This window comes from Crinia signifera, chromosome 2 (assembly GCF_055691185.1).
Source record: "Crinia signifera chromosome 2, ASM5569118v1, whole genome shotgun sequence".
Classification (NCBI taxonomy): domain Eukaryota; kingdom Metazoa; phylum Chordata; class Amphibia; order Anura; family Myobatrachidae; genus Crinia; species Crinia signifera.
In genome coordinates, this window is record NC_139218.1 from 203939714 (window position 1) to 203967378 (window position 27665).

General features: G+C 41.0%; 1 protein-coding gene across 1 annotated transcript in view; it reads left to right on the forward strand.

The window, feature by feature from the left end:
• The window catches only part of FHL3 (four and a half LIM domains 3), a 79064-nt gene extending 52347 nt beyond the window's left edge, over window positions 1-26717 (forward strand). The window contains exons 2-6 of the mRNA XM_083173570.1: window positions 3526-3693; window positions 7666-7840; window positions 21723-21892; window positions 23961-24147; window positions 26250-26717. Coding sequence (XP_083029696.1) covers window positions 3538-3693; window positions 7666-7840; window positions 21723-21892; window positions 23961-24147; window positions 26250-26401 — 840 coding nt within the window. The 5' untranslated portion in view covers window positions 3526-3537 and the 3' untranslated portion in view covers window positions 26402-26717. The remainder of the gene's footprint in view (window positions 1-3525; window positions 3694-7665; window positions 7841-21722; window positions 21893-23960; window positions 24148-26249) is intronic.
• Window positions 26718-27665: the final 948 nt, after the last annotated feature.

The following is a 27665-nucleotide window of genomic DNA, read 5'->3' on the forward strand; positions in this document are numbered from 1 at the left end:
ACGCGGTCTCATAAGAAAAACGGAAGCCCAGATATTACATAAGTACCAAAAAATGTTCTGAAAAAGTAGGCTTATACTCGAGTATATATAGTATACATGCAGAGCGGACTGCAGAAATAGCCTTGTTAGGGGATACTGAACTTTGCGCTGTGGAAGACACATTTATGGTATAGGTGAATTTAATCTTGTAGCATGACATAACGTACAACTGTTAGCTTATAGCTGTGACTCTGCATCAGTGATATGGCTCATAAAACAATAAAATGTCTAGCCTAAAGAACCAGTGTTGTCTTCCGTTTCCAGCTATACCATGAGGACAGTCCGTCTAGTTAATCATTTTCTTTTAGTTGTGATATTGCAGTGTGTGTGTATATGTATATATATGGGATGCGGTTAATTTCCCGGCGGTCGGGATCCCGGCGGTCGGGATCCCGACACTGGAATCCCGACCGCCGAAATCCCGAAACTTTCTCCCTCCGTGGGTGTCCACGACACCCATAGAGGGAGAATAAAATAGCGTGCCGAGCGTAGCGAGGCACCGGGCCCGCTGCGTGGCGAGCGCAGCGAGCCCGCAAGGGGGGGCAATCCATGTCCCCCCCTTGTCGGGATTTCGGCGGTCGGGATTCCAGTGTCGGGATTCCGACCGCCGGGATCCCGACCGCCGGGAAATCATATCGGATCCATATATATATATATATATATATATATATATATATATATATATACACACCTAAAAGGGATATATATATATATATACACACCTAAAAGGGAAAGGAATGAGATTGGATTTCTCCCAGCATTGTGCCCTACCTATGTATTCTGATAAAGCCATGTTTTGTTTGCACAACAGTATGCAGGGCGGATATATTTCCCTGGATTGCTTTCCTAGCCTTTTGTATAAATAACAACCAACACTGATAAAGTACCAATGAATGAAATCTGCTGCTGAATGTTGCCTGACTTTTTCTGTTGAAGTGGAGAAACAAAGGTTCTTTGAGTAAAGTGCACAGACTGCATTCAGTTGCAGGAAGTGGTTGTGCAATAGCACAATTACTGCATATTCTCTGTTAATAAGGAAACATCTCTTGGTTGTCCTATAAAGGGAAAATGTAAGAATTTGCACAGTTGATTGCTCCCTGGATTGGGGCCTAATTCAGCATGGATTGCTAATCTGAGAATTAGCAAATCGAGCGATTATTGAACTACTGTGCATGCACAGCTTTCACATCATGCAGGACAGTCACAAATAGCGGAAAACATCCGTATGCAAAGATGTCGCAGTGTAGGTGCAGTTTGATTGACAGGAAGCCAGCATTTAGGAGCAGAAACATGGCGTTGGGTGCATTTCTGAAAACGCAGGCATGCCCAAGTGTTTTTTTGGATGTGTCTCTGACATCAGCGATGTCCACTTCCAGCCTGAGTCTTGAGCAGATTAGTGGAAGCTCTAGACTGGTGCAGATGTTAAAAAAAATGTTGTACAGTATGGTTTGGTTTTGGCAAATAGACCTGCGAAAATATCACTGTTTGCGATGCATTCACTATTTTACAAGAGAGTTTTTTCCTTTGTCTGAGTCTCAGCTTTCTGCTCACAATCCACTGTAAATTCTCTGATTAGCCATCCATGCTGAATTAGGCCCGAAAGTGTGCTGTTGCCCTCAGCCCTTCACAGTGATCCTGCGTGCAATATAAAGCATAATACCGTAACTTCATGTTGCCCGTGTAATAACCACAAGCACACACCGATATGCGCATGTGTGACATACGTTTGTATGTGTGATGAAAGATACCAGAGAGAAACATATATAGTTTTAACAGATTTCAGCAGGCTCATGCCTCACCCAGCTAGCTATGCCCCTTTCCCCACTCTTTAAAAAAAAAAGAAAAAGATGTATCAGCCATTTGAGTGTGTTGATGTTCATTAATGTATTTTTTTACTCTTGTGTTTACATTTTCATGTTCTGTGTAATCTTCTACGGCTATCTATAAACTTGTCTATAAGCATTATCAATAGACATAGTAAGAGTTCCTAAGCATCCTAGAACATGTGCGGTACAAGTTCTTTCTTGAGACTAATGCAAGTACAAATCCTAGGTCTTCAAGACGGTTATGGTATAGCGGATCGATGATGTTTAGATTGACAATCACGTTTTGGAACACTACTGTTTGAACACGTCTATTTAGACACTAAGGGGTGTATTAAATCCTGGTTCACGACTGTCAGGACATCCCAACAGTCTTGATCCTGGCCTGTTCTCAGCCCACTCACCTGTTTATCGGCAGGTGAGTTTTTGTCCGGCCTGCCGATTGGCGAAAAGGGGGCTTGTCGGCTGGGGATTGTCTAGATATGGCCGTGGTCTCGACAATCCATGGCCATTCTCAGCAAAAAGGACCCAACTGCTTTTAATGTCAAGTCCATTCTGCTGAGATGCCACTTTAAATTGTGTCGGGAAAGACCGCATTGAATAGGCGCCGCGGAAATAGCGACGAGGATTGAATACCCCCCGAAAAATGGTTGCCAGCATCTAGATCGATAATAACAGAAGGTAAAGGCCAGCAAAAAGGTTGATGGGAACAGTGGCAAGGTACAGTAGACACACAAGATTTTTATGTGTTTTTTTGTGTCTGTCGACATGGTCACCGTATAAGGGTACAGCGTACCCTCACATGTTTTGCTGTGCTTGCCATGCTTTTGTGCACGATGCCTCGCTTCGCTTGGCACACTATTTTATTCTCCCTCTGTGTCCACTGGGATGGTAAAAAATGAACAAGTGTGTTTAAAAAAAAAAGCATGAAAAAATCATGTCAACCTTGTCACTGTTGAACACGTTCCCATCGACCTTTTGCTTGCATCGATCATCTGTTAATGACAATCTACACTCTGGCTACCAATAGAGGTCAACCACTCCATTCTCGATCTAGGTATCATCGATCCGGCGCTATCCAATATACTTCAGGACTCGATGAGTTTAGCATGCCAGTAATCGGGATGCTGGGGATTTGAATCCCAACATCATTGGCGGTCCTGTTGTCAGAATCCCGACCACTGACATTGTAACCATTTCTTACAAGCATGAGTGACTTTCTAAAAAATTTCAAATGACATATAGAAATACAAAATATATATAACAAAATATATATATTATGATATTTTCCAATGTTGCGCATTTTTTTAAATCTTTTATCTAAATATTTATTTTTTTCTAACTAGTCCATTTCCTCTTTAATTAAGAATTTACTTCCTCAGCACTAGTAAAGTTTTTTTTTTCCCACCGTAAAATCGCGTCCTACTGTATGTAGTGGAGTGGTTCTGGAGGAATGCTCTACATCACGCTTGTTGTTTTTTGTCTTGTTACAGTTCTGAAACTTCAGGAATGTGAAATGACCTTTTATTTGAGTTTGTTTACAAAAAAAGCAGCAGATTTTTGCAATGTGCTATTCTAATGCATGACATTTGTGTATTTTTAAAGTCTTCGTTATCAAAGCTGATCAGTGGTAATTTTAAACTTTTATATTTTTATTTTCTAGAATCTATAAAAAATGAGTGAGCCATTTGATTGTGATAGCTGTAAGGAATCTCTATATGGAAGGAAGTATATCCAGATGGAAGAAGGCCCTTTCTGCATACCATGCTATGACAGCCTGTTTGCCAACACATGTAACGAGTGTAAAGAACTGATTAGCCACGATTCAAGGGTAAGTGCCACTTCTATCAAGACTGTTCTATAATTCCATGTTCACACTGCCAGTATGAATAACCTGGATTTTAACAGGGGGAATGGGTAATGGGACAAGATATCTGTGCACTAGTACCACGTGATGTTTGAGGTTTATGAATTTAAAGAAGTATGTAGTGATCCACGATTCAAGTATTTGAGTGCCTTGGCACAAGTGAGCGTTGTGGAGGTGCTCCCCTGAGAGTAATATACAATGCAGACAAAAGAGAAAAAACACTCTCTTTTTTGGGGGGCACTCTTATTTTTTTAAACTTAATGTTTAATGATAAGTAAATAAAAGGTATATGTACTGTAATTACGACATAACAGGACAGACACACATGTAACATGCAAAACACAGCAAACAGTGTTTTAAATAGTTTTTCTGTACAGTTGTTTTCAGATTGGTCTACATTGTTGAGCTATCCAATCTAAGATTGTAAGGACTGGAAACTGCCAATCAAACAACAAATGATACCACATTGGGTAGAGTGGACCGCGAATATATAATAAAGAATTATTTGTAAAAATGATTTGTAAAAATTATGGCCTTTTATCACTCTTTTCTTAATGAGTTGTTAGAGAGAGATAAGAGGAGGGGTCCCTTTTCCTGGGTGGGATTCATATGGGATTGTCTTGAGAGAGATAAAGATAAAGAACTATGCAGTATAGCCAGATATAGGATACATAAAGGAAAAAGAGATATATAGGTTGGTGTCAATATATACCTGCCGTGTGCTTGTTCCACGGTGACTGCTGCTGATTGTAATGTCCGGATTGGCTCAACCAATCCTTACAAGTGAGCGGGTCTGTCCGTGTGACAGTAGCAGATGTGGGTATGAGTGTTATATCTCTCTATGTTAGAGTGGGTGTCCCCCTGGTTGGCAAATGCCCTTGCAGGGAAATATACTCACAATCAAAGAGGATTTACCCAAAAAATGTTTGTAGATTAAGAAAGTGTGTTGCACTTAAAAAAAAAAAAGAGAGAGGGAGAGTGCTTTTTCTCTTTTGCTGGGGACTGCAGCGCTGGACCCCTGTTCTCACTGTGAGGCAAATTACCGGGTGATGCATTTCTACCCAGTAATTTGGCTTTCAACACGGGTCCTTTTGCAGTGTCAACGGGTCAACGGATAAAAAGCAGGGATAGAGACCTGGGAATTTTGACCCGGATTGTGCCATTCACACAAAAAAGTCAAATTACCGGGTCGACATGCTTGACCTGGTAATTTGCTTGCCAGTGTGAATGTGGTATAAGCAGTATTAGGTTTTTAAAATATTTTACTACAGATAACTAACACTGAATTGGGTTCATTTATGCAAGACACATAAGGAAAATAGAGAATTGTACTATATGTGGCAGATAAATGAAAAGCATGCAGACGAAATGTCAAAGTACAAACATGTCAACATTTCATAACGGCTTACATGATAAATGGCGAAATGTTCAATTCCAAAATAATGACCATGTCAACATTTTCAAATCGACGTGATGAAAGTAAACATTGAGACTGTCAACATTTTGTACCCAATGGGGTGGCAAAGTTGCACTCCAGGTAATCCAGCATTGTTCTCACATACTCTTTAATGTGTGGCTTGAAGATTGTGCTGTATGCAACATTCTGGGACTGGTTTCCAATATACTGTAGATGTTTAATATAAACATGTTATACCGCTCTTCCACTAAACCCAGGTAACTGAACACTCTTTCAAACCATGTCACAGCAGCTTGTAAACCCATTCACACCACAGGGTGGATCTGGGCCAGTGGTGGGTCTCCTCCCTGTCGGCACTTGGAGATGACCTCATTTCATATCGCCGGTGAGCCAGCTCTCCAAAGGGTTTTTAGCGGGGGTCACCTGTTTTCACTTGAGCCATACCTGGGTCCTTTCCAAGTCCGATCCTTGTAGATAACAAAAGGGATATTACAGTAAACTCTGACTCAGACGGCAATGTCTGTGGTTTTATAGAGGAGCAAAGTGTCTGTTTATATTTGTTTAATTACTTTGTTTCACAGTATACTTTTGTGATGTTTTGCCTTATTAAATATATGGCAAAGTATAGAAGTTCCAGAGTGGAAAAAATGCTACAGCCAGATAATGAAATCTCTGTCCTGTAGTAAGCAAACTTCAATTTCTCTATAAAGTTTGCTTTGTGATCAACAGAAGAAACTAGGGAACTCAAGCAGAGAGACTCTGTGTCTGTATTTGCACTGCTGTTTAATTGTTTGTCATCATAAAATCTAATAACAGTGATTTCAGTTCAAAGGTCTTTAAGGTAGCTAAGGTGTGTCTGCTTGACGTGTCTTTTGTATGAAGTACTTTGAACAATGTAAAATCAACATCAAGTCGTTGAAGAACAATAGGAAGGATTAGTTTCTCACTGATCAAGTGTTGTACTAATTGGTGGATAATCTTACTCCTGTTACCGATATCTTTATTTCGTATAAAAATTTGCAGCAATTACAGAATGAACATTTAAAACTGGTTTACACAAACCAGTTTAAATGAAGATTTAAACTGGTTATGAAATTGAGATGGACAGAGATTATATATTGCTGTAAAAAATGTTGCTACGTTATAAAGTAAAAAATAAACTTTAATTAGCCACTGACTGTCTCCATACTGTAGATCACAATCAACAGTAAAACTAAAACCTTTATCTTCTGAATTAAAAGGAAACCACAGTAAAGATACAAGCATTTAACACAACACTAACCAATGCGTTCCTATATGTATGTCCATTAAAATAAAAATGTCTATATATATTGATATGTTGGCACATTAAATTATCTTCACATGTATCGCTACTCATTTTTTATGATTTCCTTTTAAAAAGCTCTTATTTTAGCGCTATTATCAAACAACTGAAATGGGGTCATCCTACTATTTACCGTACATTATTAGTGTTGCAGGTGTCAATGGGACGCAAAATAGAGATTATAAGAATGAAGTGAAAACCTAGGGCTTCATGGTGTACAAGGTCAGAGCTGCAATCCATACCCCTAAATATGTGTGTGTGTGTGTGTGTGTGTGTGTGTGTGTGTGTGTGTTAGGTACCATCTTTGGGTTCACGTGTGTCTATCTTAAACAGTGTATACTTCTGAACCTGTGGTTATGCTGCTGCTGTGAAAATTTTTAAAGTACTGTACTAGTGTTGTACATGGTGAGCAGGTGGGGATTTTCTAAACTTTGGAGAGTTTTATTCAATTTAAGTTTTATTTTTACATCAAGATGTTTGTTTAAAAAAATGTTTTATATTATGGGTCATGAACTCTGTCCTCTACAGGGGTACCAATTTTGTTAATTACCCAACCCTTAACAAGCTTTACTGTGAGGAATTGTTACTGTGCTGACCAATCTAGGCTGGTTTTAATTCTAGTAGGAGAACACCATGTCTATTGAGTCCCTATTTTTATAAAGTCTTCCCAGGCTTTGAAGGTGGTTTGATTGGGTCTGTAACAAGATGATGGCAACCATATTACTCCAGTGACTCTTTGCTGCAGTCTTGAACTGTGTGACCTTGGAACCTCAGGAGATCACTAAATGCTTAATAATTGGAATGATGTTCTCTTAAAATATAATGCTGTTTAGAGTGAAACAAAAGATAGTCTCATAGAAGGGAAATCAATTAAATGTAATATTGAATAGCACCAGGAACAAGTGCCTGAAGCTTTTCAATTAAAGCTACAATGTATGAATGTCTGCTTGCATCGGGATGCAAGTTGCTGCACTGTTCACTCATTCCTGGCACAAAATATTATAGCATTTAATTTAACCCCCACCCACTTACCCCCACCCCCCACACACACACACACACACTCTCTCTCACACACACACCATAGAAACAAGAAGATCTCACTTGCATAGCTTTCTGTCGCGGACCTGTTGGCATGTTACTTTGTGCATGCAATATATATTTCAAGCTAATCGTATGTATTATTTGCACATTATAGGAGCTGTATTATGAGGATCGTCATTACCATGAGAATTGCTTCAGATGCTTCCGCTGTGAACGGTCACTTGCTGACGAGCCCTTTACATGTCAAGATGCAGAACTATTGTGTAATGATTGCTACTGCAGTGAATTCTCCTCAAAGTGCATCAGTTGTGAAAAAACAGTCATGCCAGGTATTCAAGAATAAGAATTAATAATATTTAAATATTTAAGTTATTATATATATACAGCTCAATAAAAAAAATTCTCTGACTAAAGCCATCACAACATGTCATGTGAGCACTCACAAGCAGGGTCCTTCTTATATTCATCCCCCTACTGTCTAGTTCTTCTTCTCTTAGTCCATCTCTTGCTTCCACTGGCCACCAAATAGGCCGTCCATACGGCGGCCTGGTCATGCAGATCTACCTCCTAGCGTTATGCTTGCAGGGCGGAGCTACAGCAAGATACGGGATTATCTAAGAACATGCAACAGGTGTAGGTAATAGTGAGCAAGAATTTATTTAAAAGTAGGTATATTTAAAAATAATAAATCATAAGTCCATAAAAATCAATGGCACCACAAAAGTAAGTAATGAGAGCATGGATAGTCACCCACAGTTCAGCCGTGTAATGCCCTGTGTCTGTTCCTATGTTGCTTCTATGCTAATATCCCATTTGTAGTGGCCAGTATATGAAGGGGACTCGTTTAGGAGAGGTGCTTATCTACAGTCCAGGGAGCGCCTGCTGTTGTTTTGTGCTCTACCTGGTGTTTGTAGTTGTACTGTCCCAGTATTTTTGGCTGTGTGAGTGGGTTCTGGAAGCTGGTCCGGTCGCAGGAGGTGAACAAATAGATAGTCTGGGTGTGGGTGTCCTTGCTCTCTTCCACCAGGTGTAATAACAGATCATATTAATAATTATTATTTCTGCTCAGTATTCACTGCTGAAAGAGAGGGGAAGGGGCATGTACTGTAACCTAGAATTGCATGTTACACAGACATGCATTGCAGCAATAAGATATTAGTTTTCAGGCCTATTAATCATATATATAATATCTTGCTTAGATAGTAGTTCCAAAAAGAGCCACTTCCAGCATACTGTAAACTTGATTACATATAGCACACAAATGAAGCATTAATATTATAATGAACCCTTTTGCGTAGCTTTAGTGGGAGTAGGGATTGACGTTATTTTGGGGTCAAGAGAGTAAGGAACCCCAGACATGGTTGGACTTGCCCACAGGGATTATGGTCTATTTTCTACAGTGCATTGCTGTTAATAATTGGATACATTATCATGCATGCAGTAGCAGTATTCACTATATATCTATATATTTCTTAAGGTGCCCAGACCAGGCTCTCTCTAATGGTTAGTTAAATCTTTCTGGAGACTAGACACACCCTTAAACAAGTGCCCTGATCGCTGTATACCAGTTATAGGAAACCTTTGGCCCTCTAGCTGTTGTTGAACTACACATCCCAGCATGCCCTGCAAAAGTTTTGCTATTTGACCATGCTAAAACCGTTGCAAGGTATGCTGGGATGCATAGTTCAACAACACCTGGAGGGCCAAAGGGTCCCCATTACTGCTGTATACTATGATGGGCCTTTCATAACCTGGACTCAGGTCATGAAGTGTGCCAAGTTTCCAAAAAATGCTAAACAATTGTGTCTGGCCAATTACCAATACAGAAAAGGGGTAATCATCAGTGCTTATATAGGTGGCAATTTCTGTCTTCCTCTTAGCTCCACACTGATATAGCCAGTCTCCTATGCCCCGTTTTCACCCTCAAACACCCTATTCCAGTCAGCCCAGCACTGTCAAAGAGTAATCTTCTCCTTGATGACAGCTCTTGCAAAGCAAGCTTGGGAGCAGGAGTTAAGCTGCGAGATTAGAAGTTGCCCACAAAAGGACAGTATGCCCTAATTAAGATCTTAACTCAAAGTGAAATTTCCTGCATTAGAAAGTATCTTCACATGTAGGGGTTTGGTTGGTTCACATCCTCTCCTACTCTCTTTACATTCAATTTTCTCAGCCTTAAAGGGCTTAGAACAGTGGGGTTGCCATGCAAGGTCCAAAAGCTGCCAATAGGAATGGAACACTTCAAGTGTAGCCCTCAGAAAATTAGATAAAACCATGCCTTGTAAGTGATTGCCCCTTTTAACAAAGTCTTGAGTTTGGCCAACATCCCAAGCGCCCGCCGAACTCAGACATCAATACACCAAGCCCAAAATGTTTGTTCATACAGTTTTTAGATTTAATGTATATATGTGTGTGTGTGTGTGTGTGTGTGTGTGTGTGTGTATCATATGTGTATATCATATGTGTTTCCTGTTCCAACCAATCAAATCATTTAAAAAAATGTGTCCATGACCTTCAGTTATCCTATTTTTAGATTTGGACAACAAATGAATTACATACCATAAAAACATCAAGAGCGTATTCATAGTGTAATAAATTAGGACAGTTGCTACTGATAAATGAAATTTGGTGATAGTAGTTATCTGATCTTCCCAAGTGAACTCCTCATTCTGTAGACAAACCAAAATGGTTTATGAGATCCTTATTTAGTCCCCTTTACAAGAGAGTCTTTGCGTTTTGGCTTGTTCGCTAAATTTGACCTTCGATGGAATTGAAGATCCATAAAAAATAAAACAAATGATATATGCTCCTTTTTGCATTGTCACATGATAGTTACCCCAGTTAATTCTTCTTCTGCAATGATAACAAATAAGTGCTGGGAAACATTTGGACACTGACTGTTTCGGGAATTCAACTTCTTTGAACAGTACGTTGGTTAATTATTATACACCAATTATTAAATAATAAAATGGATTGTCTTTCATAATGGTCTACAGGACATTTTTGTTTCCCATTTAGCAGCTTTAACTATGCCACTAAATTACTGTTAAGAAAACTACATGACATATGTCTTAAACACAATCCTTTAAATAGCCCAAGGGAAATACACACAAAAAAATAATAAATCTGTGTTGAGAAGTCCTTGGCATTTGTTACAGTATTGGTGTATGAGCCAAATTGCAATCAAGTTTTTGGCAATCTCAGGACACTGCATAATCTTGTGCTATGCGATTCACATTTTATTATAAAATAATTAATGGTAAACTAATTATATATGAACAGCAAAGTAGGGTTTTTATTACATTTCAAAGTAGATTTTCTTGCGTGCATGTTTTAGCAACTCTCAAATGTTGTCCATAATGAGGGACCTACTACTAACAGATTTCATCATTTACATTTCTATTCTGATGACAGTCAAGTGATAATTTACTTATCTGCTAATGGGCGGGATGTTCTAACATCCGCAGCCCAGGTCCACCACCCTTTGCCACCCATCGCCTACATAATTATCGCATATGCTCTAACATATGCGATAATTATGGCAAAGGACAGCTCTTGCGTTAAGAGCTGTCCTTTGCGGTGAGTCAGCGGGTCCCGGGGGCTCCCCCCTCCCTCTCTTACCTGGTGCTGCTGCTGCGGCAGGGGGCTGGCTCTCCTCCTCCCTGCACCTGGAAAAGGATGTACAGAGCAGAGAGGAGGAGGTCACAGGTCCGGGCAGCACAGCTCTGTGCTGCCCGGATACAGGTGAGGGGTTGGGGCAGTGGAGGGTCGCGGTAAAAGCCCACAGGCTTCTATGGGGCCTCGCCAGCTTTTGCTGGTGATGCCACCCGTCGTGCTAACCTGGCGGGGGATGTTTAGAGCATCCCAAAATGCAGTAAAAACCCTGATAACGGGGTTTTTACCGCATTTTTAGTTCAGAGAATCTTCCCCAATGTCTTTATATTACCATTATCGGTATGAGATCTGTTATTTGAAAGGATTATGATTATATGATTTAAAGGTGACTAGATAAGGGATCCAATTTAGAATAATCAATTTTAAATAATTTGTAGATCTATAACTACCAGATATAAAGATCACAAAAGAGAGTGTAGATGCTGCCAACATAAATATATGATAACTGATGCATCTCAAGCATTTCACTAACTAGATATACTGTATGAAGCAGTGATAAGGGAGATAAGTGAGGCAGAGGAGAAGTGGCACATGGCAACTATTCAGCAATGAAGTAACACCTATAACTTGCATAATATACAATTATACAGAGCAGATGATTGGTTGCTATGTGCCATGTCTCCTCTGGCTCACATCTCCTCCCTTATCACTGCTTCATACATCTATCGCTCAGTTCCTAAAACAATATGCAACCCAAATGCTATATCTATTTTCTGTTAAGACTGTTTTGTATTTTGTGTTGTAAATGCAAATGTAAAGCACTTTTAGCGGTATCCAATTAGATGCGTCAACCCAGTTTTTGCGGGAGAAAAAAGAAAATTCATTGGGTTTTTTTTTATGTCCCACTTTATTGCAGGTGTCCCCATAGGGTTCATGGCAAATAACTCTTTATCTACTCCAAGCAGACAAAAAAGTTAAGAAAATCCCTTATTTTGGGTAATAATGGGATGGCAGTTTTGCAGGGAAAAAGTGCAAAGTGTAGAAATGTGGGTACAAAGTATGGGATAGAAATATTGGGGTGTTTTTGAGTTTGCAGGTGTTTTTACACAATTTTTGAAAGTTTCTTTAACTGACGAAAACGGTTATACTTATAGCCATTATCATGAACCCCAAAGAGCATTTATTTTATACAAAAATTTGGTTTTAATCTTTTTTTCAATGTTTTTAGAAAATGCATAGTGCAGCCATTTAACATATTTTAAGTCCCCAAATATTTTTCTCTATTATACCCTCTAATATACTTATATACTGTACAGGCTGATATCCCCATATTCACCTTCACTTTTTTCACTGGTTAACACATCGTAGGCCTATTTTTTTATAGGATAGGTCAAAAAACAGGAAAGCACATACCCGCGATAAGCATTTTTTCAGTCAGTAGTTGCGATCATTTTACTTGTGATCGTAGATTATGTTATCACCGCTAATTGGATACCCCATTTGAAGTCCCATTGGGAAAAATGTGCATTATTATTATTATTATTATTTTGTACTGTTAAAGTAGCATCCCATCAGAAAATATCATGGTACAAGGTCATCAGGACATTAATTATCTAAAGCTACTTCTCTAGAGATACATCCAAGTCAATCTATGGCCATATATCTGTGGGTCATGCAACATGTTTGCACTACTTCAGTCTGCTTCTCAAGGCATAATGCTAAAAGTTCAAGTTACTTTAAAATTGAGGGCCAGTATCCTATTACTCCTTTGAGTGCCAAGTAAATGTCATAATAGGTGTGAAAATTGGCAAGAATTTTTTTTATTCATCATAATAACCTGTAATGTTTACCTTTTATATAGAAAATGTATTTTTTAAACACAGCCTTTTTTTACATTTTAATTTATATAACAAATGTGAGTGACGCTGTAATTTTTAGCTGATATTTTGCACATCTCTCATAGGGCCTTATTTTGGTTCACTCTTAGAGGCAAAATCCTTCTTAGATGGGTAAAACCATGTGCACTGCAGGTGGGGCAGATATAACATGTGCAGATAGAATTAGATTTGGGTGGGGTTTTTCTTTAAAGTGAGATATATATTGCAGTGTAGAAATAAAGCAGCCAGTATTTTCCCTGCACAGAAACAAAATACTCACCCAAATCTAATTCTCTCTGCACATGTTACATTTGCCCCCCTGCAGCGCACATGGTTTTACCCATCTAAGAAGGAATTTGCCTCTAAGAGTGAACCAAAATAAGGCCCATAGAGATGTTGGCACTGGAAGGGTTCAGTGCGATTATTCCAGCCAATAAACAGCCTGACTGGTATTGTGGTACAGGCCTTTTTAATTGCCTAGTGTTCCCACTAGGCTGTTTTAGTGGGGCGCTGCGCCCTGCCCGATTTTTAAAGGGCAAATGCACCCTGCCCCTCTAGCAGCACCCGCTAAAACAGCCTGTGTCTGCCCATACACACCACATGGGGAAGCCCAGCGCTGCCATAGACGGCGATGCCCGGCGCTTCCCAGGCAACACAGGGACGTCGGCGGGGCTAGGTCGGCTTGTGGGACGGTGGGACGGTGGTGGCCGGGCACTCCCCTTTAGTGATGTCGGTGGCCAGGGACCGCCCACAGCTGTTGCGTCGGCGCCCTGCCCGCACAAAAACCTAGAGTGAACACTATTGCCCGAATAAAGACATAATCATAATTGTGTGATACACATAGTAATTTACCACAGCTAATTGGATTTTGGACTAAATTTGGCAGCATTCACTGCATATGCACAATATTGTAAAGCAGATTTTTAGTGTCTTAAGTTTTAGTAAATGTAAATATTAATAGGGCTCAAGGGTTTCATTTCCCAGAATTTGGAATATTGTTTGGAGAGATACCCCTAAGTTTGCTCCTCTCTGTGACTGCAGACAGAGTCATGTTTCCTGGAAGTTCTCACTGGTTTCTTATTATCCATTCACTAACATTTATTGAATGGTTAAAAGTGATTTTGTTTAAACTACACTGTTTATAGTTTTAGGATGAAGCTCAGTGGTCATGTCAGTTAGTTTGGTGTCATATGCCCTTATATGTCCCTTGCTGTGGCAGCAAAGTGTCAGTAATGTTATTTTTTTTTTATGTTAGATCTGCCTGTACCGATGCTGTATGCCAGTATGTTTTTGGGCTTTGTTTTAACATAACGAAAATGGACAATGGTCATAGGCGTGCGCACATTGAGCGTTAGGGGTGCACAGGCACACCCTAATGCTGTGCCCACCCAACCTTATGAACACCTCAATGCCGCTAGCAATACCTTTTACAAAAGACTTTTGCTTTTTAGAACTGTATTCCATTAAAAGAAGCTCCCATCAACCAATTATGTGTGTTTTGCATTGTTAATTGTACTAGACCATTGTCATTATCACTACATTCCTGCATCATCCATATATGTTTTTGAGTCTTTTTGCATCTACTGTTACACAGTGTAATTAGAAGATTACAACTGAGATAGGCAGGAGATTATGGTGTGGCTGAGAGACGTTTTATATTGTAGTGAGTGCCAATAGATGATGGAAGACATGCTTGATTGGCGGTGTTAGACACACCTAATGGGCCCAATAGGTTATACTACACACACCCCTTTGATGGTGCACCCCCTAATAAAATGTGCTGCGCACGCTTTTGACAATGGTTAGTACAATCCAACCCCATACAAATAGGGCTCTATTTGGAATATTGCCTCATTACACCAGTGGTATGAGGCAACTAGTGATAGATCCAGGGAGTAGCATCCTTTGACTGAAGTAACAGCAGTGCAGCCTGCCGCACCTTGATAAAGTGACTTTTAGAGGCATTGGCAACAATATTAATAATGAGTCATACTGACTCATTACAGTACGCTGTGGCCGGCCCATCCGCAACAAAGCACAGAGACTCTGAGGTGGTATGGCCGGAGTAATAACTTTACAGATTACTCGGAGGCATCTTTTATGTGGGGAAATCCATACCGAGAACAAATCAATAGGAATAAATTAGATTTATATCCCACAGTCAATAATTTTTCTCTCCCTCTCCCCTCTGTAACTTTCTTCCTATCACTCTTCCCATCTCAGCTGTCATATTGAAGGCCCCATGTGATTTCTGCCTATTTTTCCCACTGATTCTTTCCCTCCTTGTCTCCGTAAAGACTTTTAACCTAATTTACTACCTCCTACTGAGACCACGAAAACCCACCACCTCTCCCTGTCATCAACCACTGCTCCCTCCCCCTAGTGGCACCCTGCTGTCACACCCTCCCTATCACCCACTGCCTCTTCCCTACATCTCTATATCCCCGTAACCCTCTCTCTTCTATCACCCTCTGCCTCTCCAAGGCAACACCCTCTCCCCATTATATGAATATGTTATTCCCTTTGACTTATGGCCTTTGTTGTGAGGCTATGTACACTTTTCCAGGAGCATGTGAGATGCGTCTCTTCATCTGTTGTGGTTCCCTCCTTCCCCCGTAATTGTTTATGGATCTGCCTCTAGAGGCAATGGGAGGTATATCATTCGTGAACTGGGGACTCTCATGATATCGTTCATGTCAGTGAATTAGTGGTTGTAGCAGGATGTATAAACTGCGCATAGTTGTGACACACTGTATGGGCCCAAATGTACTAGTGTGTAAGAATCAGAATGTGAGATTTTGTGAGAGTTTTCCTATTTTGTTTAAAGCGGCAATCATTTACTCTGCAAAACCAGGATGACTTTGCCATGTAATTGATTGCCGCTTTAGAAAAATGGGAAAACTCTCTCAAAATCTCTCACTTTCTGATTCTCACACCCTATATTACATTTGGCCGTATGTGTGTGTGTGTGTGGGGGGGGATGTAGTAAACCGTAATAATAAAAAATATATAAGAGCAGTCAATTGTCTCCCCACTGCCATGCTACAGGCTGTTTGTAAAATTACCTTTCCAGATGTGCCCTGCTACATTGTTGCTGCATATGGCATGAAGTGCAGCATTCCATGCTCTTTCGTATCACTGCCAGGTCCTAATGAAGTGAATGGGAGTGCCTGCCTTCTCCCATTCACATCTATGGCATAGCAGTGAAGTGAATGGAAGGCAGATGCATGTGCACGCCGGCTCCCATAAACTTCAATGGCATGGCATACGCATGCTCCCAGCTATAATATGCCACGACATCATTGCCTCATTGCAGCAAGGAAGTAAGTGGACAAATCTGTAGAAGCTGATTGGTTAAGCTTATCTCTCCCCACTTTATCACTCTCCATCTGCCTCTGTGTGGGTTCTATGTCACGGTGATTCAGGGGTAGATGTAAGATGCATTGTTATGGGAGAGCGCACATAATGGTGCGGATACTAACTGATACAACTTCTTCCGCGTGCTTGAAGTTGGAGACGCATAGCACTATGTGCCCCTGTCATTATGAATTCTGCTGTCTTCAAAATAGCATGCCGATATGCTGGGCACTGTGTGAACAGTCATCAGCACTGACCATTCTGACACCTTTAGCTATCGATAGCTGCAGGTGCCATGGCTCATACACCACAGAAGGGACAGAGTTGTCCCTGGCTAGAGCATCTGCTGACTCTGGGCTGCACAGGAGAGTAGCAAGATCTTGCACACCCAGAGGGGCGAGACGGTGCAACTATTAATAAGTCTCAATGCTCCTACTTCACCTCAGCAAAGAGGCACAGCTGAAAGGGTTATACCCACCCTATACATTTAGTTACATAAAGTAAGCCTCACTGTCATTAGAAAATTATATTTACTAAGCCTTGAAGAGAGAGATAAAATGGACAGAGATAAAGTAACATCCAAACCGCTACTGTCCTTTTTCAAAAACAGTATGTTACATGGCAGTTAGTAGCTGATTGGCTAGTATCTTATATCCATCCACTTCGTCGCTATCCAAGACTTACATTCACCCAATAGTCTCCGACATATCTCCGAGCAATAGTTAGTTAGTTTATTCTCTGTTAGATGTAGCACTGCTCTGTTTCTGTCTGTGCTCTTGGCATAAATAGAATTGTCTAAGTCTTCTTGGAACTAAGGTAATAGGATTAAAGGCTTCTTCAAGCTATAAATATTTGAAATAACATAAGCCCATGAGGGTTTTTCCTAGAAAACAAGTAACATTTTTCCCTGACTTGAGAATTCCCAGAAGAAAAAAATTCAAAACTGACTTGAAACGTTTGTCTGTCATATTCTAAAACTGCAAGAATCTTGTAATTGATAGTGCTGATGAGCAGGACGTAAAGGCATACATAGTAAGCAAGGTAAAAGTTGGTACTTGTTTCCTAGCAGGGAGCCCAGTACGCTGTAAGCATACAGGGCTATTCTCCGTAGTAAAATCGCATTGTATTGCATCTCATGGGCCATTATAGTGCCATGCGATGCAATGTGTTTTTTTTTTATGTAATTTATTCACTGCTCTATTGGCCCTAGGGGATTGCATTGCATTGCATCGCACCTCCTGCAAAATCACATGCGATTTTATAGGGTGCGATGCCATGCCATTAGCTATACACTTGTACGACATACAATGAGGTTTCACTGACCCCCCACTATCCACGCCACCCCGAAGCGTGGCGAGCGCAGCGGAACACGTCCTCCCGACCTTTTCATACCCCCACTATCCACGCCGGCGTGGAGTTGATTTTATATAGTGTGGCGAGCCACCGAGCCCGAAGTGTGGCGAGCCCCGCGAGGGGATGCGGATTACTTTACATGTATTCCGCGTCCCCTCACCACGCTTCGGGCTTGCTGGCTCGCTGCGCTCGCCACACTATGTAGAATCAACTCGACGTGGATAGTGGGGATATGAAAAGGTCCGGAGGACGATTTCCGCTCACCGCGCTTCGGGGTGGCTTGGATAGTGGCGAGGGGGGGGGGGGGGGGGGGGCAGTAAAACTTCATTGTATGTCATACAAGTGTATAGCTAATGACATCGCACCCTTTAAAATCATATATGATTTTGCGGGAGGTGCGATGCAATGCAATCCCCTAGGGCCAACAGAGCAGTGAATAAATTACATTAAAAAATCACATCGCATCGCATGGCACTATAATGGCCCATGAGATGCAATGCAATGCGATTTTGATACGGTAGCGTACGTAAGAAAACTGGGTGGCCTGCTAGGAAACAAGTACCTGAAAGTTGCATTATGCTAACAAAATAGTGTTCGTACAAAGTAGACAAATCTATTGTTTGTGTGCAGAAGTGACAGAAGATCCATATACAGTCTAAAGGAGTGTACACACGGAGCGATTTTTGCTAGTGAGCGACTTTAACTAAGCGATTTGACTAGATACAACAACGATTTTGACTAAGCGATTTGACTAAATGCACCAGCTGTTTTGACTAAGTGATTTTGTCTATGGGCGATTTTGACTATACTAGAATTAACATACTTGGTTGGTATTCATTGCAGATCGCCTAGTGAATATCTCCCTCAGCAGTGAATAGCAGCGATTTTGACTAGACAGCCAGCGATCTAGTCAAAATATTCTTGCCTGGCAACTCTTTTTTACTAAGCGATTTTGTCTAAACTTGACAGAGATCTTTACTAACTAAGCAATTTTCACTATGTAGTCAAAATCGTTTAGAAGGATCGCTCCGTGTGTACACCCCTTAAGCGTAGTTTTAATTATCCATAAAGTACTGTCATAAGATTTCTCTGTACACATGGGAAGAAAACCTTGCTTGTGTCTGTATGCATCTAATATAAATGAACAACAAACCAATATTATCCTATCCACTGCATTAGAGACATTGACCATTCATATCAGATCATAATGAATTAGGGGGTTGGAGGGGGGATTGACAGGTTCACCAAATTGAAAGATAGAACAGAAGTTTCCTCTCTGATTAGTTTCATGTGGATGGTTAGAATTTGGCATAAACAGGTTACAGCCATGGATTCATACTGATTGCGTAACAGTTCATGCGGGAGTACATATGGTTATGTGTACAAACTGACTAATTACCATTCAGGCCGGTGTTGTGTTGGTATGGTGATGGTTTGTTCATACAGGGGCCGATATTTTGTTACTGTGCGTGCACACACTGCGAATAGTCAGATCGCTGGTTGCATGCACCCAGGACAATGGGCGTGGCCGTTGAGGGGCGGTTGGTGGCCTCATTAGCATATGTGAACGCCCAGAGTTTATGGGTGTTCCCATGAGAACGCTGGGTGTTCTCATGCTAATGAGGCCGTGACGGGGGCGCCAGGGGCGGGCAGCTGACATCACCGGATGTCAGCTGCCCATCCACTTCCTTCTGAAAGTGCATGCAACTGTGCAGAGTTTGTATATTCTCCCTGCACTTGCATGGGTTTCCTCTGGGTACTCCGGTTTCCTCCCACAATCCAAAAATATACTGGTAGGTTTATTGGCTCCCAAAAAATCAACCCTAGAATGTCTGTGTGTGCGTGAACATGTGGTAGGGAATATAGATTGTAAGCTCCACTGGGGCAGGGACTGTTGTGAATGTTGAACTATACTCTGTAAAGCGCTGCGGAATATGTGTGCGCTATATTAGAAACTGTTAATAAATAATTAAATATGTAAGGGTGCCTCAGAGCAACCTTGCATATATGTCGCCGACCATCGAATGATGTGAGTGTTCCCCTGCATGCTGTGAATGGATGTTTATGTAAAACATCCATTTGCAGACAGTGTGAAGGAATGCACCTTGCGAATGGTGGGCCGGCGTACCACCATTCGCAAGGCAGGGTTAGGTTGACTCGCAAGGATGCGAATATGCATCCCAGTTAATCAACCACAATAACCCCTAGATCCCTTATGTTTCTGACCATGTGCATCCCTTTAGGACCACAATGTACCCAACCTCTAATGGTTATGTCCAGTTGGATTAAGATCCTTGTAACAAAGAAATTTCATCTCATGCTATTTACATAAATGACAATTACTTCAGTGTATTGGCCTCAGTCTCAGATCTCAAACCACTTGGGATGTAGTACAACAGGACACTTGAAGCATGAATGTGGGCTCTGCAAATTTGCAGCAGCTGGTTAATGTCCTCCTGCCAACATGGCGCAGAATGGTATGTAGTCAGGCTCTTGTAGGGAAGAATTCTGACACCGAAATCCCTATACTTACAATGTTGATAGATGCCAAAGTGAGTGTTAAGGCCCCCATACACTAGTTTGACTTGTCTGATCAGACAAGTCTGATCCAATTTCCCTTGGTGTGTGTGCATCCTCTAAACACAAGTTTGGTGTACCCAGTATGCAGTGGTTAATACGCATCAAAAGTGGTCTGGGGTATGACAACAAGTGAACCGGTGGCATGCAGTTTTAAGGATACACATAAATGTCTGTTTGTCATGCTTGCCGGGTTACTGGGCTTCCCTTCTGGAAATGGTGATGTGAAATTTGTGTCATAGGTGGACACATTTACTAAGGATCCTATAGCCCAGCATTGTATTGCTATATGCAATCCCAACTTTGGCATTTACTACAGAGCAGAGGCTGGGGCAGAGGCTCCAAAAGGAGCCTGTCCATGTGAACTGCTCAGCCAGCTCTCCAGGGAGTCTGTGCATACACGGCTACACCGCACAGTGGTCCCTGCTTCGCATTCCAAATAATTGGTAAATTGGGCAGCAACGCATCCCCCATAGAAATCGATTGGAGATGTAGCTACGAGTGGGAAAGGAGGGATCATAGCGGATATCAGGGAATTAGCTGCAAATATTGAATAATAAATAGGCCCCTATGGCCCTATGTTTTTGCGTGATATTTGTCATGCAGGGGAAATGAGGTTGTAATGATGTAGGTCAAATCACCTGGCCCCACAAACCTACAAAATGTCAATACACAGCAAAGGCGAATCCACCTTATGAAGGCCCTGCCATGTATTCTCCTGGTGACCTACATGCACAATTATTGGATGTGTATGGGAAACTACAAGTTGAGTATCCCTTATCCAAAATGCTCGGGACTATAACAATTTTGGATAATTATCAAAAAGTACAGTTGCATATTCTTATGTGTTACTTACAATTAATTTCCACCTGAAATATGTTCTGGAGCTTTTATTCATTAAAAACGATCTGCTGTGGCACACATTAAAATAAACAGATGACATTTACACGGAAAACAAACTTCACACCCAGGGTGAAATATAATAGGATGAGAGATTCAGAAAAAGAGAGATTAGGTAAGAAATCTCCAGGTTTTTGTGACAATCATTTACACTGCAAAACCAGTGTGATTTTGCAGTGTAAATGATTGCCGATTTTAAAAAACCTGGAGAATTCTTACCAAATCTGTCACTTTCTGAGTCTCTCATTCTATTAAATTTCACCCCAAAATCTGATATAACATAATTCTTTGGTTTTGTACACTGAATACATTGAATACACTTCACCCGCATCTCAATTACTTTTTGGTTACATCGCCCCAATTTCTAATGATAATTTGCAATTCTTGCTCATGTATTTCTGTTGGAAGAACATGTAACTTCTCTAATCACTAATGGTTGCTGCTTTCCATTGTAAAATGTAAAGTATCCTAAGTGGCCAGGAAATTGTAGGGTGCAAGTTTTTATTGATCTAAAAGTGTTGTGTTTTTCCTGTAGGCTCCCGCAAATTGGAATACAACGGACAGACCTGGCACGAACATTGCTTTATTTGTAACAGCTGCAAGCAACCTATTGGATCCCGCTCATTTATCCCTGATAACCAGGCCCATTATTGCATACCGTGCTATGAGAGCAAGTTAGCTCCACGCTGTACACATTGCAAAAAGGTAGGAGAAGCCACAAACCCCATATGTAGTCTGGTTTTGTATATTCATTTGCAGGTAATTGGCTGACTATTATAGCCTTGTTCCATAGATAGGCAATGTGCTTATTGCTAAGCAGCCTTATAGCATTTATTTTGATGTATACTTTCCAGAAGGGCATATCTTCCTGTGTTCCATCCTTTGCTTATCACTTCAGTTTATAATAAAATATTTGTCACTTTTTTTCGTGCTGTATACACTATATGGTTTTGCCATCTGAAACAGACATGCTTATGTAGCCTCTGCAACTGGTATATTTATGTCTCCAGTTTTTCTCTGAGCCTGGTGTAAGGAGTGGAATCAGATTATTATTATATTTTATTTTTATTTATTTATTTATTTTGGCCGCGCCATACAGAGGGCATACCATAGAACAGTACAGGGAGACAATTACAGCAAATAAATAACAAAAATAGAGTATAAGAGCACCACAATTCAATACACTATACAGCTTAGATGTAAGTATGGAAGAAGAAATCAGTGTACTATGGGATGGTCATCAGAGTATGCGGACAAGGATGGCCACTGAGTTGGGGAGAGCTGTTAGTGAAATGTGAATAGAAGAGGGCTTTGACAGCATGAGGGAAGAGGGCCCTGCTCAAAGGAGCTAACAATCTAGTAGGAAGGGGCAACAGACAGATGACATGAGGCGCGGCAAGTTGGAGAGGGCTTGATAGCATGATCTACGCAAGCAGATTTGGTCAAGGCATGAGGCAGGGAGGTTGGAGAAGCAACCTCAGGACTAGGTTATGCAGCAGAAGCGTTTCAATGCCCGTTTGAAGCTTTGTAAGGTTGGGGAGAGTCTGATGGAGCGAGAGAGTACGTTCCAATGAAGGGGTAATGTAAAGCCGGTGATACACTTATGCGACTTCTGGTTTAGCTGCTATCCAACAGATCTCTCCTGCAGCCGTTGTGACTCGCAGCCTCAGATGCAATGGGCACAGGACTGCACATCGCATCAGACCTGATGTCAATCACATGCGATTTGGATGCTTTTCAGGAAATTTATCACCCTAGTGTATGGGCACCTTCCGACACGACTATGTGGAAAGCTGTTTAATGAGTTCTATATAACCTTGGTACAAACACTTCCTACACTGTTATTTTTAATAATGGAATTGAAAGTGATAAACTCTAACCATCTTCATCAGCCATTATGGATCTCTGTATGCTGTCATTAAATCAACAGTCAAAAGGTCGACCACTATTGATCGACAGTCAGAATGTTGACACATGGAAAAGTTTTTCATGATTTTTTTTAACCAACCTGTTTATACCATCCCAGTGGGCACGAGGGGGAATATAATAGTGCCTGAGGCATGGTGAGCTCAGTGATACACTTGTCCATGTTGACCTGTGTAGACAGACACCCAAAAATGTTTTGCCTGTGTCAACTTTTTTATGTGTCAACCTTTTGACTGTTGACCAATATTGATCGACCTTTTGACTGTTGACCTAATGACCCATACCCATGTATCTCTACCTATATTTATCACTGTTTTCCCCCATCAACATGCTCTTTCCCCCTATGTCCCTCATATTTCACAGATCGTCATGCCCCAATCAGTTTTCTAAACCCTACAACCATCCAATGTATCAGTAACCTCCCTCACAATTTTACCCTATGTAGCTATGTATCACTCCCTTTACTTATACAACTACTGTATATCCCCTCCTGCACTAATATGTGTACTCCATAATTATATATCCCTGTTCGCTCTGTAGCCACTTATCTCTGTGAAGCATTATTCCCCACATTTTTTTAATAGACTTTATCTAGGTCAGTGTCTGTGGACTAAAACATCCTTGAATTGGGATCTGGTATTGTCACCTTGTAACAGTCTGTATCCTTTTCTTGTATTGACTTGTATTGATATTTTTTCTAATTATTATCAAAGGACCTTGTGAACATTATACCCTGGCCAGTCCAGGTATTTGACATGACCAAAAATGGCTTATTATAATGTGCTTGAAACTTTCTGGAATAACCATTTTTAGACACCTGTAACTCCTCCTTTTTTGTCCTTTTCAGTCGCTGACCAAAGGAGGGGTGACTTACCGTGATGAGCCATGGCATAAAGAATGTTTTGTATGCACCGGGTGTAAGATCCAGCTAGCTGGGCAACAGTTTACTTCTCAGGATGAAAAGCCATATTGTATAAAGTGCTTCGGAAATTTGTATGCCAAGAAATGCTTTGGATGTACTAAACCTATCACAGGTATTTGGCTATTTGATTATTGTAAAACATGTATTAGTGAATATATAAATAATTACCATCAAGATCACCATCCCATTCTAACATCCTGTTCTGAATTATTACACACTGATGTCTTTTTGACAACATAAAATACAAACTTTTCTACGTCCGTGCACTTTTATGCAAAAATAGACTCCTGTACAGCACCTGTACCACACATAACATGGAATGCCCTCAATCTGCCAGTATCTGGATCACTGACAAACCATGTCAATGTCAACAGTCAATAGGTGGAAAACATATGGCCACCATAGCAATGATCAAAAGGTTGAGATGAGTTTTTCACATTTTTTTTATTTTTACTTTTTCTTACTTTACTTACATTACTTGGTAACAGTAAGTATGACAAGTGCAGCCGTAGCTGAGCGAGGTACCTTGCCTAAAGCATGGCGTGCTCAGGTATAGACATTGACGCCATAAAGATGTGAAAAACTTGTGTCAAACTTTTCCGTGTGTTACCGACTGAGAGGAAGTTAGAGAACGCTGCCTGGCCGCTTTAATTGGGTGTAATTACCAATCAAATCAGCTAGTCGACCTTCTCTATCTGCCTTCCAAAAGAAGCTCTTGAGGCACCAGACCACCTCTGCTTATAGGCCCATAAAATTGTTAGGCTCTGGACAGATGCCCAGTGTGCCTATATGTTGGTCCTGTTTTTATCACTTTTGTCAATTGTCAAAGAACTCAGTGCTCATTACTTTGACACAATCTACCAATAGTATAGCCACAATTTCTTACTCTGCTTTATTCTCTATACGCTTAGGCACATTTTTTTTTCTGAATAGTTTTATATACTTATATTGCTCTGATTGTGCTGCCTGTATTTCTTCTTTTTTTCTTCTTCGTCTTTTCAGTTGTAGCAATTTTCTCATATCGCTTTCAAAACACAAATTGGCCAAAAGACACAGATTTACCTGCCATTTGAAACACTGGTTGTTTAATGATGCCAGCCCAGTACCCTCTTTCAGACAGAAGACGTAACCTGGGACACAATTATCACGACTTCAACACTGGTCAAAAGCTAGGTCGAAGTCCTGTGATTTTTGACCTAGGTTGAACCTTTCACACCAAGAACCCTGGTTGACCCTGTACTTTTTTGGGTTGAAATGCTTGACTGGGCAATTTGTTCTTCTGTCTGAAAGGGATATAGGAGTTCCATATCAGATTTGCTTTCCTTTAATTTACCTGGCTCATACTCCTTTTGCTTTTAACAATACATGTTTTGGTACTTGTTTCCTAGCACGGCGCCCATCATATGCCATCGCATACCACTATTTAAGGTATGCAATGGGATGCGATGGGACCCGATTTTCGGGTCCTAAGACCCGAACTGTACAATTTTAATATATTACAATGGCATGCGATGCGATTTTTAATTGTACAGGCACCGTGATGGGTTAATGCACCCTCATTGTTAATGCCACCCCCACTATCAACAGCAACCCGAAGCGTGGCTTGCACAGTGAGCCCGCGAAGGGCGGCGGTACGCGTCCACCGACCTTTTCATACCCCCACTATCCACGACCTGGAGTTGACCGCGAGCCCGAAGCGTGGCGAGTGGACACGGAATACATGTGAAGTAATCTGCGTGCGCTCGCCACGCTTCAGGCTCAGTGGCTCGCTGCGCTCGCCACACTATATTAGATCAACTCCACGCTGACGTGGATAGTGGGGGTATGAAAAGGTCGGAGGACACGTACCGCCGCCGCTCGTCACGCTTTGGGTTGGCGTTAACAATGGGGGTGCATTTAACATATTAATCACCCATCAGGGTGCCTTTACAATTAAAAAATCGTGTCTGATCGCATCGCATGCGATCGGGTCGCATGCGATGCGACGCGATCAAAACTATGGCATAAGATGAAAATTGTGGGCGCCGTGCTAGGAAACAAGTACCCATGTTTCTATTTTATCCTTCTGCTGTTACTCTACACAAATGACTTCAAACCCTGTTTAAATGTTCAGGAAATAGTGACATTACATTACAGTACAGTATATTGCATGGTCACTATTGTATTATATACGTTTCTCTATTATAAACCCTTAAATGTTGTATTTCCTTTCAGGTTTTGGTGGAGGAAAATATTTTTCCTTTGAAGACCGACACTGGCATCAAAGCTGCTTCAACTGCTCCCGTTGTTCGTGTTCCCTGATAGGAAAGGGATTTATTCCAAATGATAAGGACATTCTGTGTCGTGATTGTAACAGTGACCTATAGGCACCATTAATCTGTGCCAGAGTACATTTCCTCATTTGTCAGGAAACGGCATAACGCCGTGCAGCAATGCCATCTAGATTCGCCCCACAGAACATTCTTTCTCTACCATGCTTTTAGACTTTGCACAGTTATTTAATTTACATTTTGATGGCTTTGAGACTCCAGTATTATCTGTGTAATATCCGTATTATTAATGACTGGAGCTCGTGGCACAATCAGTCTGTATCTTGCAGTATATAATACTGTTCTTGCTCAGTAATCACCAAACATGCTTTGTCATTTAAATATTCATAAATATTGTATTCATATTTTAAAAGCTATGGGGATGGCGCAGTTATTGCTATGTCTGTTTGCTGAGCGTATCCTGTGTGATATCACATTAAGTTGGTGAATGAATATGTACCTATGATAAGGTTGCTATAATATCAATGTAATCAGGGACACATATAAGCTAGATACAAAAAAAAAAGTCTACACTGAGATTTGTGGTATCGCTAATGGGATCACTGTGTGACAATTCCATTAAATATTGGTTCTGTACATTTGTTATGTTCTACAATATTTAGTTTAAAAGACATGACACGGTGGAGATGTAATCACAATGCTAGTTCATAAGCAGACGTAGCTGTCCAGAGTACATGTATCATGCATTACACCTGTAGTGTTCCTCTTAATGTTAACACTTTCAGACAAAGAGGTGTGTGTATATATATATATATATATATATATATATATATATCAGGGACGTGCAGTCAGGGGAGGCAGTGCTTCCCCTGTCATTTTGCTTTAAAATAATACAAAGAATATACCTATGACACATATTCTGTGTCATAAGTATTTTCTTTATATTATTTTACTAGTTTGAACTATTTAACCTAGTTTGGGAGGCACGATAAGCGTGCCTCCCAAACAGAACTGCAAGGGGATGAAGCGGGGGGCGGGGCTTGGGGCGGGGCTAAGCAGTGGGCTAAAAAAGACCATTAAAAATAACATCAAAAGCGGCACTTCTAGATGTGCCTAATTGACAGGGGCTGCTGTGATTGGACAGCTGATCCAGCTGCTGTCCAATCACAGCAGCCCCTGTCATTTAAGGTTCTGACAGTGCCTCGTTTGCTCCCCCCTCCCCTGTGACCTGTGCCCCGGCTCCCTTCCTGTATGCCTGGTCCCCTGCCGGTGAGTAAATATTTTTTCTGGCGGGCGGGGATGGAGGTGGAGGCGGCGGATAGTTGCGGACAGGTGCAGGAGGGTCAGCGGTTGGGGACGG